At 48.0% G+C, this 14,612-nt stretch overlaps 1 protein-coding gene across 3 annotated transcripts in view; it reads left to right on the forward strand.

Annotated features, from left to right (window-relative positions):
• LOC147019746 (1-phosphatidylinositol 4,5-bisphosphate phosphodiesterase beta-1-like) overlaps positions 1–14,612 on the forward strand; it is a 369,820-nt gene that overhangs the window by 306,865 nt on the left and 48,343 nt on the right. For all 3 annotated transcript variants that reach the window (XM_085894415.1, XM_085894413.1, XM_085894414.1), the window contains one exon: positions 11,643–11,742. In XM_085894415.1, coding sequence (XP_085750541.1) covers positions 11,643–11,742 — 100 coding nt within the window. The remainder of the gene's footprint in view (positions 1–11,642; positions 11,743–14,612) is intronic.

Genomic DNA, 14,612 nt, shown 5'->3' on the forward strand with positions numbered 1-14,612 from the left:
GAACTACTGCCAAGGAGCTAGCCATGGGTGGGGGTTTAACCTCACCACAACCCAGTCTGCATTCTACCCGCGTTAAATAGGGTGAATCGCCAAATGTCGATATACCTAAGTACCCGCACGGGTAGCGTACCGAGGAGTTGCACCACGCCGCAGGTCGACTCCGGACACTAACCGCTTAAGTGGCTCGTTCCGTGCTGCAGGGATAACCGAGCGGAGTTATCGTCGACCTCGAAGTTTCCTGATTATTTATTGTGTGTCTGCACCCACTACCAATCCCTTACGTGATGCAAGATGGAACTTTCAAACAAAGGAAAGGACGCAACGAAACGGAAAACAGTCCAACAAGCAAGCACTTAATTTCACACACACACAAGGCAAGCACATATTCACAGCCATACAAAAATGCACATATAACAGTCAAAGCAAGAACAATACGCAGAGTTACTTCCGAATAAAGCAATGTACAAGCACTTATACGGGTTTACTTAATAGACTGGCACCACACACACACACATTTACACCAAAAGCAATGAAAATACAAGCCACCCTCACAGGCAAGGAGGCAGACAGGTCAGTGGACCAAATGAACGTGGGACCTGGGTGATCAGCCAGGTCCACGAGACCGAAGGAGTCTTACCCGCGCCCTCGTGGCGCGATGGTGGGCTAGCCGCAATGTCCGCGTAACGTGCCTGACCCCGTGCCCCTGGTATGGTCGGTGAGCTCCTTTGGCGTGCGTTGCGCAGGCACGTGTTGGTCGGCACCACGGTTGGGTTGGGGATCAGACGGGGTTACCGGCGCTATCTCAGCGCGGATGGGGGGGGCGGGGGAATTGTTGATGCTCGGGGTCGGGAGAGGGGAATGGCGGACGCTCCGTCCCACTCGCGGGGTCTCGGGACCGCACCGACTCCGGCGAACTCTCGCCCCTGAGTCCTCTTCTGCGTCCCTGCTCCACTCCGCGACTCGTCCCTCGACCTCCACTCCGAGCTCCGTCCCCTTCGCCGTCCGATCCCCGCAAACACACGACTCAGACTCCACGACTTCCGACTTGCACCACTTTCTGCACCCCTTTCTGCACACACTTTCTGCACACACGAGCTGCGTTGTGCTCACGTCTTTATAGACCGGGGGAGGAGCTGGTATGCAGATTCGCGGATCAAAACGCGCTTGGAGGCCGGGCCACGCCACCCGACGTTCAGCCATTGGTTGGGCAAAAAGCAGCGTGAGCCTCTCCTGATCCGATTTCCTCTCCTAAAAGGAACGCATTCACAGTGGGTTCGGAGGCGGGGCCATGCCACCCGATGCTCAGTCATTGGATGGAAGAAAAGGGGTGTGAAGCCTTCCTGATCCGCTTCTCCTCTCCCGAAAGGCATCCATTTGGACTTGCGGCTCGACGCGTTCGGCAACAATTCCCGAACGGGCCCTGGACAGCACGACGTTCGGTGTTGACAGGTGGTGTGGTTGTTGGTTGTGGAAGGAGAAAGGCGAAGGTGGTGGGGTGTTTGCTGTGGTGGTTTGGTTTTTGGCGGGTGTCGTTTGGGAATGGCGGTGAAGCGATGTTTGCGGGATGGTGTTGTGGAGGTAAAGAGGCGAAGGTGGTGGTGTTTGAGTTGTTGGAGGCTTAATGGTCCAAAATAACGATAGAGAAAGAAAAATGGCCAACTCAAAGCGTCGCAGCCCGGATGAATCACAGATATCCCCTCTAAACAACAGGTGTGGACTAACTACACATGAACTTATCGATATATCTAACCTGAGGACCTTTCTGGTGTATTGCAAATTTCCACAGCCGCAACACTACCCCCTCCCCTTTTTACAGACTCGTCCTGAGTCGTCGAATTTTCGTGTGCCATCATGTGTAGTTCTCCCCTAGTACGCTTTACCTTCGGATCCCCGAGTGCGACATTCAGTGTATTCGTATCCCCAAAATAAATAACCTACGGGCTGAGTAACTAACTAAACAAACCCACTCATACAGTCGACTTAAATAAATTGCCGGTGCTAAGACTCACATGCCAGGGGAGCACTCGTATACAATACACAACTTAACACCTTAACTTTATAATTTGCACTAACCATGGCCCAGGATCTATGGACTCTGCAAAGCAGAAACAAAAGTCACAACCACTGCAGGTGACGGGGAACGTGGCCGGCTGCTCACTCACAGTCCAAGGCCTCCCCTTTTGAACTGAACGCAGTGAACCACAACGGTGCATGAGCTGCACAAAAACAGTCCCCGTGCCAGCTCAAGTGGCACACGCAATGAACGCAACGGCGCATGAGCTGCGCAACGCAGTCTCCATGCCAGCTCAAGTGGCACACACAATGAACACAACAGATGTATGGATGGATGGATGGATGGATGCAAACACGGTGCACGGGCCACCACTGCAGGCCTGTGTTGTAGCTGCCAACAGGGCAGTCCTCGCAACCTGCGCGACGATCCTGGCGCACATGGTAATGAACCAAAGGGAGGGGGGTGGGGGAATGCAAAACAGAACGGGGGCAAAAGATGACGAGGGCAGTTGGCATGGACGGCAAAGGTGGACAGGCAAGGCATGTCATGACAAGGCCGCTGTAGCAAACACAGCCAGCAGATGAAATGACCGGCACAGGCCTTGCAGTAAACACCAGCAGACGATCCAGCCGGCACAGGCCTTGCTGCAAACAGCCAGCCGATGAAGTTGGCCAGCCTCTTGCCTTGAAATGGAGGTCAGTGGAGGGAGTGCGGTGGTGCTGGCCATTCGGAAAGCGGGCTCGGACCTACCTGATTGTCTCCCTCCAAACCTATCGCCTTTGCCTGTCTCTGTCCATACCCACCCCCTTAATTTTAAAACCCAATTTAACCCCAACTTTTTTTTTTTTTTTTACTTTCACTTCCCCACTACTATAACTCGTCCTATAACCGCCTTTATCGTCTTTGTTTGGCTTACCTATCCTGTCACCTAGCCTACTCCCAACCCCTATGTTCCCTTCCTGGAGGGGAATAAGGGAGAGCTAGCGTCCTGTGTTGAGGCCCTATGAAGCCTCAGGATGGTCTCCTCAGAGATCAGCGATATTTACCCAAAGTGGGTCCAGCGGCCCACAACGAGAGCGAAGGGATGGATGGTGCGGAGGGGTACACTCCTAATCTACCCTATCCATTTAAATTTTGAACTACTATACCCCGGGGCTTTCAACAAGCGCCTCTCGCTTAAACTATTGGTTCTAACAACCAGGATTCCTGTCGCCTGTGTTGGTGTCCTCACGATTTTGGGCCTTGCCCCCCAATTTTCCGCCAGTGCTCTCACACCGTTTCGTGGCTGGGATGCATGGCTCCCTTGGCAGGCACTACCCTCTGCCGATTCTCCAGCTATGGCACTGCTGGGCACTACACTGCCTCTGAGCCTACCAGCTCCCAAAACACCGGGGAGTGCCCTCCATGGCGACTCCCCTGAAATGCTCACATGGCAGGCTGGCGCCCCGGGCTGCTTTCCAAGGGTCGCCCGTGCCCAGTACACTGCCCACGCGGCCAATGGCGCCCCTGGCCCCCACATCATGCGGGCGCACCCGTGCCCACTACGCTATCCCGGCCCCCCATGGGCCCTTGGCCTACCGCGGCCGACTAGCCCGGTGCCCGGGGTACCCACTCAGCAATACTCATCTTTCGCAGCCACGCTCCCAGCCCATCAACGGGGGTCCTGCACCCCTCCAAATGGGTTTCGAGCCTACTTCCCCACCAACAACAAAACGACTTCCATTTTGTCAATTTAATTCACCCAGCCAACTCACTCCACACTGACCCCGGGGTCCCTTGGGCGGGAATCACTCCTCCCCCCAATCACTCATCGCACCATGCATTCCCCATTCACTCCATTCACTCAGACCCGCTGGCCTCACTCACTCAACATGTCTCCTTTCACAACTCATCAACTCGCACATCGCTGAACTCTTCCATTCTCTCATTACATCCCCTAACTAACTCGTGCTCCCTCGTCATCCCTTAAACTAGTAGCAAATCCTTTTAACACTACGTAGTGAAGCTACGTCCCTACTACACACTCACAGTCTGTCACTGTCCCAGATCCTTTTTCATCCTAAATCTCACTACAATCCCTCTAACTAATCCATTCCACGGGCCCCATGAGGACTTACCCCTGCCCCATGAAGCCGGTCTAGCTAAGCTAACCCTTCCCCCTAGCTCATTCTATCCTGTGCCCAACCAAGGGGTCTTCCACCCCTTTCCCAGGAATCCTGTTCACCCAAAGCGAGGCTTGCTTTTTTTTTTTTTCTTATAATGCGCGTGCACCAGCGCGGCAACTCACAACCTGCGCACCTTGCCCGTGATGTCATGGCAGCTGTTCGCGTACCTCGTCCCTCTTGGACGGTACCATCCGGCAGGGATACTCCTCCTGCCGGATTCCAACCATACACGCAGCCATGACGCCACTCTGCGCATTACAAAGCAAACCTCGCATTTCGAGGGGCTACCCACACGAACACATGTGCTCTGCCCGTCAGAGCTTCACACACATGCTCGCATGGAGAACCCATGCGGTCCGAATCCGTTGTCCAGCCTAACCTTTGTCCGTCCGCGGGATCGGCAACATCCACCGCTAGCGTTTCCGGACCGGGCTTCACTCTCGCAAGCGCGCACGTGGCGGCCTCGTGCGCTGCACGGCCCGAACCTCGCGCTCGCTGCTGGGTAAACCCGGCACGGTATCCAAAACAGCTACGGCCGCTACCCGGCCTCTGTCCCTCATTTGTCGCAGTCTCCATCGCCATTCGACCCACGGACACCTGCATGTCACGACGCTCGCACACCGCACCATTACGCTCACACCGGGAGACGCGGCTGCATGTTCGCGCATGCCCACCGTCCTCTCCCTTGCATACTGCGACCTCACACACGCTGTCCCTCTCACACACCGTGTGCTGGGAGGCACGCACTTCGGCACACTCATGACCACACCACTCACACACGGGGGCGCACTCACACCTTTCACCACACACACCGGAACAATCACACTGGGGAACCGGGTCACCTCTCGGGCTCCCGGGGTCTCCATACCCCCCAAGCTCTCTGTGCACCCGTTCGCCTCACTCATCCCCTCTACCTCGCAAGGCTCGATCAGACCCACCTGGGCGAGATCAGCTTCAAGGGAGAATAGTGTCTCCCTCCGTTCCCGAAGGGGGCCATCCAGCTGCTCGCACCGGGCCACAAAACAGTCCGCCAGCTCCCCCTCATGGTCCTCCACTACCTTAATGTGTGTGTGCTCGTCCTTAACCCGTCGTTATCGTGCAGTCTCTCCTCTATTTTTCTATCTCCCACGTCTCTATACATTTTCTCTCCTTGTTCCTTATTTCTGTTTCTTCCTGGTTACATTTTCTTCGCATTTGAGTCGTTCTTCCTCTCCGAACTTTTTGAGTTCGTTCTCTTTCCAGAGTTTTTAGATCTCCATGGACTCAAATTTTGCTCTCCCCTCGAGCTGGTTAATTTCAAAGTCGTATAGTTTTTGTTTTCTCTCCCACTGTTCCTCATGCTTTTCAGCCTCCAATCTCATCGTTTCTTTCAATTGGCTTAGTTCTTTTTCCTGTTTCGTTCGTTGTTCTTTCATTATCTCTGCGTACTTCAATCTTGCTTTCTTTTTTAATTGTTCTTGTCTTTCTTTTTAAATTTCTTTCACTCACTGTCCCTCATTCTCCAACCTCATAATTTCCTTCAATTGGTTGATTTATTTTTCCTGTTTCAGTCGTTGCTCTCTCATTATCTCTGCGTACCTCAACCTTGCTTTCTTTTTATCTTGCCAAAACGAAGTTTTTGCAAGATATGTTAGTCAGCTTGTGGTTTTTTTTGTTTTTGTTTTTTTGTCTGTAATCACGAATAAAAAATTTTGCAGAGCACAGTTATCATTGGAAATTTTTGTAACTTCGCATATCAGAGGCCTACAGAGGTCCCTTTCAGTGTACAAAATTTTGAAGGTCAAGGTCAAAGGTCAAGGTCACTTTGTCGCAAATCAGGGGAGTCGACGAAACCCTTATTTTTTGAGTAATTTCGATCGGATCGTCTTCAAACTTCATGGGAATATAGTTCATGGTCTGGCGCTCAGCTGCTTAATTTTTGGTGGCGATTGGCCTTGACCTTCATGGTTAGCGCCTAAGGTCAAACATAATTGACCCCACGGTCAAATTTTCAAGTTTTAGGAACAATATCGTGTAGTACCTCAAATTGAACACCTCAATGAGTGCTTTCTCGATATGTCAAGCTTGAGACATTATGACGTCATTTGGTGACGTTATGAGGCAAAAGCATATTTTTCATGGTTACTCTGCAGAACGATTCTCATCGGAATCTCTCTTAGGCAGATATTCCTCAAGGAGTCGCTCCTGGTGGATAGCAGCTCTGTTCACCTCAGTGTGACCTTAAAGAAGTCACACGTGGTCACCTTTTGGCAAGATACGGGTCACCCTGCGGGTGACATTGGTTTATTTAATTGCTCGTCTTTCTTTTTAAATTTCTTTCACCCCCTGTCCCTCATTCTCCAATCTCATCGTTTCTTTCGATTGGTTAACCTCAAATTCATGTTCTTGTTGTTTTCTATTCCACTGTTCCTCTCGCTCTTCCCTCTCCAATCTCGTTGTCTCCTTCAATTGACTGATTTCTCCTTCCTGCTTCATTCCTTGCTCCTTCACTTTCTCCTCGTACTCCAACCTATTTTTTTCCTTTTGTCGTTCAGTTTCAAATTCATACTCTTTCAGTTTTCTATTCCACTGTCTTTCTTGTTCCTCATTCTGCAATCTCGTTATTTCCTTCAATTGGCTGATTTCCTTCTCCTGTCTCATTCTTTGTTCTTTGTGTTCTTTATTCCACTGTCTTTCTTCTTCCTCATTCTGCAATCTCGTGGTTTCCTTCAGTTGGCTGATTTCCTTCTCCTGTCTCATTCTTTGTTCTTTCAGTACTCTTTCTTGCTCCTCATTCTTTAATCTGGCCTTCGCTTCCAGCTGTTCGATCTGTACAGTGTGGTTCCTTACCGTTTCATTCTCTGCTGTCGTTCTTTCTTCTCTCACCATCCTCAACTCGTTTTGTAATTCCGTCTCTTTGTTTTGGTATTTCTGTAACTCAGAAGCTTTCTCTTCTAATTTTTTTCTCATCTCCGCACACTCCGACCTTGCTTTGGCTTCTCACTGTTTGATTTGCACAGTGTGGTTCCTTAACATTTCATTCTCCGTTCTCTTTCTTTCCTCTCTTAACATCCTCAGTTCGTTTTGCAATCCTCTCTCTTTGGTTTCGTGTTTCAGTATCTCAGAAGTTTTTTCCCATGATTCCTCTCTCATTTTGCATGCTTCTTCACTCATTTTATCCCTTCTCTCCCTCAATTCGTCCATCTTTCTCATCTCTTGCGTATTCTCTCTCCCTCGATTCCTTTAGGTCTTCCTGATATTTCTTTCCTATTTCTATCTCCCTTTCCAGGATTTCTCTTTTAATCTGGCCTGTCCTTACCTCTCGCTCCAGTAGCACCAATTCCCCATCTTGGTTGCGTTTTTCCTTTTCTAGCTTTGTTTTCCTTTCTCCTTCCTCCCTCATTTCTCCCTGCAGTTCTTCGAACTGTTCTGACTTTTCCATCAATTCCTCCGTCCTTTCCTCCAGCTGTCCCTCTCCTCTTTTTATCTTCCGTTATAGGCTTTCTCTTTCCTGATTGCCTGTTCTTATCTCTTCCTTCAATTGTTCCAACTCCCCATCGTGTTCACATTTTTTTTTCTCTTCCAACTGTATTTCCCTCACTCTCCCATCCCGTTCTTTGAACCACCTTGCCCCCTCCAATATTTTTTCCATTAGTTGTTTTACTTCCAAATCATGCTCCTTTTGTTTCTTTTCGAGCTCGGTTTTCCACTCTTCCTCCAATTGTTTCCGAAGCCCGCCGATGTCCGCCTGCCTCCCCTGCCTTGCCCACGTGGTTTGAAACGGTTGTTGGGAGCGCTCGCCTCGTGTCGTGCCGTTCGTTGCGCTACAAATAGTGGCCCGCTCACGCCTCGTGCCGCGCTGAAATGCGGCCGCACCACCATCTTGCGACTCCGTTTGCCGGCAAAGTTCGTGCTCAATAAATGAGGGTGAGCTCCCCCACGGATTGTAGTTAGCGGTGGCGTTATAAAAAGAACCATCCCGGGCCATGGATTCAATATTCAAACACATATTCATTTCTACCCCCGGCACCCGCTCGCCTTGAAACTCCATCTTATTTCTCGTAAGGGATTTTTTTTTTTTAACTCGCTCGAATTTGGGGAATACGGAGGGTCGCATCACTCACCCCTGATCCGGTTCCATGAATTTAGTTGGAGACTGAGGTGGATTTGAATCCCACACTCCTGTACACCAGTGTTACGAATTTTGCCCACCCGGCATGCGATCGGCCACGTAACTCGAATCGCGACGCGTCGCCCACCGGAACGGACAATTCGGTCGTGACCCTCCTGGAACTACCGCCAAGGAGCTAGCCACGGGTGGGGGTTTAACCTCACCACAACCCAGTCCGCATTCTACCCGCGTGAAATAGGGTGAATCGCCGAATGTCGATATACCTAAGTACCCGCACGGGTAGCGTACCGAGGAGTTGTACCACGCCGCAGGTCGACTCCGGACACGAACCGCTTAAGCGGCTCATTCCGTGCTGCAGGGATAACCGAGCGGAGTTATCGTCGACCTCGACGTTTCGTGATTATTTATTCTACACCCACTACCAATCCCTTACGTGATGCAAGATGGAACTTTCAAACAAAGGAAAGGACGCAACGAAACGGGAAACAGTCCAACAAGCAAGCACTTTATTTCTCTCTCACACACACACACACACACACACACACACACACACACACACACACACACACACAGACGCACACACACACACACACACACACACACACACACACACACAGACGCACACACACACACACACACACACACACACACACACACACACACGGCAAGCACGTATTCACAGCCATACAAAAATGTACATATAACAGTCAAAGCAAGAACAATACGCAGAGTTACTACCGAATAAAGCAATGTACAAGCACTTATACGGGTTTACTTAATAGACTGGCGCCACACACACACATTTACACCAAAAGCAAAGAAAATACAAGCCACCCTCACAGGCAAGGAGGCAGATAGGTCCGTGGACCAAATGAACGTGGGACCTGGGTGATCGGCCAGGTCCACGAGACCGAAGGGGTCTTACCCGCACCCTCATGGCGCGATGGCGGGCTAGCCGCAATGTCCGTGTAACGCGCCTGACTCCGTGCCCCTGGTATGGTTGGTGAGCTCCTTTGGCGTGCATAGCGCAGGCACGTGTTGGTCGGCACCACGGTTGGGTTGGGGAACGGACGGGGTTACCGGTGCTATCTCAGCGCGGATGGGGGGGGGCGGGGGAATTGTTGATGCTCGGGGTCAGGAGAGGGGAATGGCGGACGCTCCGTCCCGCTAGCGGGGTCTCGGGACGGCACCGACTCCGGCGAACTCTCGCGCCTGAGTCCTCTTCTGCGTCCCTGCTCCACTCCGCGACTCATCCCTCGACCTCCATTCCGAGCTCCGTCCCCTTCGCCGTCCGATCCCCGCAAACACACGACTCAGACTCCACGACTTCCGACTTGCGCCACTTTCTGCACCCCTTTCTGCACACACTTTATGCACCCCTTTCTGCACACACGAGCTGCGTTGTGCTCGCGTCTTTATAGACCGGGGGAGAAGCTTGTATGCAGATTCACGGATCAAAACGCGCTTGGAGGCAGGGCCACGCCACCCGACATTCAGCCATTGGTCGGGCAAAAAGGGGCGTGAGCCTCTCCTGATCCGATTTCCTCTCCTAAAAGGAACGCATTCACAGCGGGTTCGGAGGCGGGGCCATGCCACCCGATGCTCAGTCATTGGATGGAAGAAAAGGGGCGTGAAGCCTTCCTGATCCGCTTCTCTCCCGAAAGGCATCCATTTGGACTCGCGGCTCGACGCGTTCGGCAACAATTACCGAACGGGCCCTGGACAGCACGACGTTCAGTGTTGACAGGTGGTGTGGTTGTTGGTTGTGGAAGGAGAAAGGCGAAGGTGGTGGGGGGTTTGCTGTGGTGGTTTGGTTGTTGGTGTGCGTCGTTTGGGAATGGCGGTGAAGCTGTTTGCGGGATGGAGTTTTGTGGAAGTAAAGAGGCGAAGGTGGTGGTGTTTGAGTTGTTGGCGGCTTAATGGTCCAATATCACGATAGAGAAAGAAAAATGCCGAACTCAAAGCGTCGCAGCCCGGATGAATCACAGATATTCCCTCTAAACAACAGGTGTGGACTAACAACACATGAACTTATCGATATATCTAACCTGAGGACCTTTCTGGTGTATTGCAAATTTCCACAGCCGCAATTATATATATATATATATATATATATATATATATATATATATATATATATATATATATATATATATATATATATATATATATGCAATTTCAGTACTTTTGTGTGTCATGGGACCTTTAAAGCTAAAATCTATTTTCCTCCTGCCTGTATTTCCCACTTACTTACACCTTACATACCAGCAAGAACATCTAGCAGCGTAAATTTCCTGGTAATCCTTCACACAAGGATGAAGACTTTTAATGATCGTGCATTCTGTCGATATGCCCTGAAACCTTGTGAAAATCCGAAAGGGCAACAAATTCCAGACTCCTCAATTTGGGTTTAAAATCTCTTAAAATTCCATCTTTTTAGTTTTATTTTAATTTCACTTTTGTTTAAAAAAAACGTTATCTTTTACAGTTTTGTGAATTTTTACCATTAAATTTCCTTGCACTGTGAAGCACTTTGAGAAGATTTCTAAATCTTTGTTTGTATGCAGCACAAGGCAGTGGGGTAGCATTATTGGCTGAAGGTGCGGTTGTGCCATTGATGCAGTGCCATCTGCTGGTTTTGGCAAGAATTTAGAATTTAGCCATCGTGCCGACGATAGCTTGCCTACTCTTCGAAAAGGACACCATGGGATAGTTAATGTCCACCAATGAATGCGAGTGGATGGGACACCTGTTTAAAGTCCATCCGAGGAATGTCACACACATTGATGAATCACCCTGCCTGTGAAACACTGCGATGACAATTTATAGCTGAGTTGGGATTCAAACCCAGACTAAACAGCTGAGAGGCGAATGTGTGTACCTCTAGGCCATTCTGTCATTCCTTAATGAAAAGTACTCTTGAAGAAACCGATTTCATTGATTTATTCATTTGATTAATGGATAGGTAAGCCAATGATTTGAGAATGTGTGAAAAGTTTGGATGAAACAAGATTGCCTGTTGAAAGGGTGGTAAGTAACAGTGAGGTGCTTGTCATCTAAGCCAAAAAACATGGTAATTTGCAGGAATTACCTTTTTTTTCCAGGAGGAATTTGCAGGAATTTTCCGAATTTTTTTCCAACTCGGAAATAGACTTTTCTCAGCAGTAATCACAAACAATGTGGATTTGTCGTAAACAAAAGCATTTGGTATGGCATTTGTAATCGTATTGAGAAAAGCTTGTTTTTGTCTATCCAATGAAGTTCACAGTAGAAGAGTAATTTACTTCCCTAACCACGAGCAGTTCTTTTACACTTCTTTGTTCTGCTCTGACTTTGTCTTTTCTCTCATCAGGTGGTTCTTCCAGGTTTGGCATCTTTGAGGATTGCTGTGTTTGAAGAAGGAGGAAAGTTTATTGGCCATCGTATCTTGCCGGTTTCAGCTGTAAGGCCAGGTACTGTGCTTCTATACAAAAAAGATCACCATACTTGTGGGTGATGACATTACCAGTATCAAACTTGCAACTGCTAACTGATCTAGTGGTAAATTTTAAGAATCTCCTAAAAGTGACCTGGTTGCAGTTTTCATCTGATCCTTTATCTCACATTGCTGTGACTTTTGGTTCAAATTCCATATACTATGTTGATTTGCCCATTGTATCCTAATTCCCTCTTAATTCATGTAAAAGTACTGTATATTGATGTTGGTTAATGTCACGTGACAAGTGCGGCCATGAGCTTTATACACTATAAAATAAATAATCTAATTAATGATAGGCACAAGTGGTAAAACTAAAGCCCTGCAGGTTGCACAAACAAACTCTGTCAAATCCTATACAGTAATTGACTTCCTTGGCTAACCTCTAGCTAAGGTTCAGCTTTTACAAACTATTAGTCTAGATGCCAAGCAGCCATTTCAGGGCAAAGCGTGCTTTAGCGTCATTATGAAGTTTTTTTTTTGGTCGATTCATCATCTCTGAGCTATCCTGAATCAGAATCAGCCGGGTGCCAGACTCGCACCCTTGAGAAATTTTTTTTTAGAGGCGAAAAACAAAATGGCCACCACCGACTGTCGATAAATTCTGTTTTGGGCTATATCTTCACTTCTAATGCACTTACACACACAATTTTGGTGTCTACTACTATGTTTCATGCGACAGACAAGGTAAACGTTGATGATTCTCTCAAGATTGGACAACAGATGGCGGAATTTGAATCTGGATGGCCAACAAGCTTCAACAAGACACTAACCAAGAAAGTGACCCTGATGACTTTGACCAAAAAGAGCATCAATCTGGATGGAAGGCCAGTATATAATACCGAATTGATCTACACCCAAGTCATATGTCTCCAACAATACAGGGATATTGATATCAAGGATGTCCTCTCTTAAGAACTGTCCCCTGTCCCAGCCTCCTTGTTTGATGAGAGCGGTGCGATGTGGGTTCAGTCAAAAGCAATCCTGAAGACGAAACTGCAAGTTGAGCAATCAAGTCGAATCCAAGGTGTTCCAGATGCTGTCATCATCTATGGATGGACCATGTTATGGACTGTACATTGGCCCACAAATTGTACAGTTGAGGATTATGTGATCAACTTCATGGGAACCATCAAATATCACCTGGAGTGTTGTGACGTATACCTGATTTTCGACAGGTACATCAAAATCAGCACGAAACAAATGACGAGATCCAGTCGCGCAGGTCATGATTCAAGTCGAAACCATCAACTCAACTTACACACAACACTTCCAGCACAAAAAGTGGTCCTCAATGTAGCCTACAACAAAGTACAACTTATCGATTTGATCTGTCAGTATCTGATGACCCACATTGGGTACAACCAGACCAAACTGGTGATCACTGGAAAAGATTCGACACCAGTCCAAGTATGGAACAATTCCACTCTCCAGAGACAGGATCTGAAAACACACCATGAAGAAGCAGATGTCATCATCATCCATCACTTAGTTAGAATTGTGTCAGGTGTCAGTGGTGACTCACACATCAAAGTGGTCTGCGATGATACAGATGTCTTTGTCCTGTTCATTTCCACCTCGAGAAAAAGATGACTGTGGATGTCAGCATGGAGAGTCCGTGTGCTGGGATGGCGAACGTAGACATTCGCCAAACAGCACTGAAACATAAAAGCATTGCCAAATATCTGCCTGCTGTACATGCTCTGACCGGATGCGATACTGTGTCGTATTTGTTTGGCATTGGAAAGGCCACAGCGCTGAAGGTACTAATGGGCGGACATCATCCCACCTTACTTGGTCAGCTGGAAGCAGACGAGGAAAAGATGATATCTGAGGCAACTACCTTCATTGCTGCTTGTTATGGTTTCAAAGTCGAAGGTGATATGTCCACACACCGGTATCAGTTGTGGAAGTCTAAGATGGCCAACTCCAAGATTACCTCTGCTCTGAAATTAAAGTCGTTGCCCCCATCGCATGATGCCTTTGCTCAACATGTACATCGCGCTCATCATCAAGTATGGATGGCAAGAAGGTGAGGACGGTGCGACGTTGTGTCCAACCACACTTCCACCTGATATGTCTGCTGCACCAGTCACCATTCTGCAGCTGATCAAGTGTGGATGCTCCACCAGCCGGCCATGTTTCACCGGGAGGTGTGGTTGTGTGGCAGCACAGATGTCATGTTCGATGTTTTACAGTTGTAATGCTGGATCAGACTGTTGTAATGAACAGCAAGGGCAGTAGCTGCTAATCACGATGACGATGACAAAGATTGAACATAATGTCGAACATTGCATCCTTAACAAACTTAATATTTGTTTGCCTAAAAATAAAAGGTAATTTCAAAATCATATCCATGTACATACTTACTTTAAGACATAACCCAAAGTCATAGTCAACTATCCACATGTATCTGGATATATTTGTGTAAAAATCGTATTCCAATATAATCATCAATTCATTGATCATTGCAAGTAAGTTACTTCAGCTGTCATTGCCTATTATTGTACATTGTATTAATATTTGAGGGTTCATCAAATGCAATTTCATACTCGAAGTGATCAGTGGAAGTGCAAAATAGCCATTTTCATCTTAAAATGGTGGCCATCTTGAAAATATGAGACAGGTCTTATATATATATATATATATATATATATATATATATATATATATATATATATATATATATATATATATATATATATATATATATATATATATACACACACACACACACACACACACACACACACACACACACACACACACACACACACACACACACACACACACACACACTGTATATATATACTAGCATGGATACCCGTGCTCCGCACAGGAATCCCG

This window comes from Eptatretus burgeri, chromosome 9, assembly GCF_056783735.1.
Source record: "Eptatretus burgeri isolate ZD-2024b chromosome 9, Ebu_testis_v1, whole genome shotgun sequence".
Lineage (NCBI taxonomy): Eukaryota > Metazoa > Chordata > Myxini > Myxiniformes > Myxinidae > Eptatretus > Eptatretus burgeri.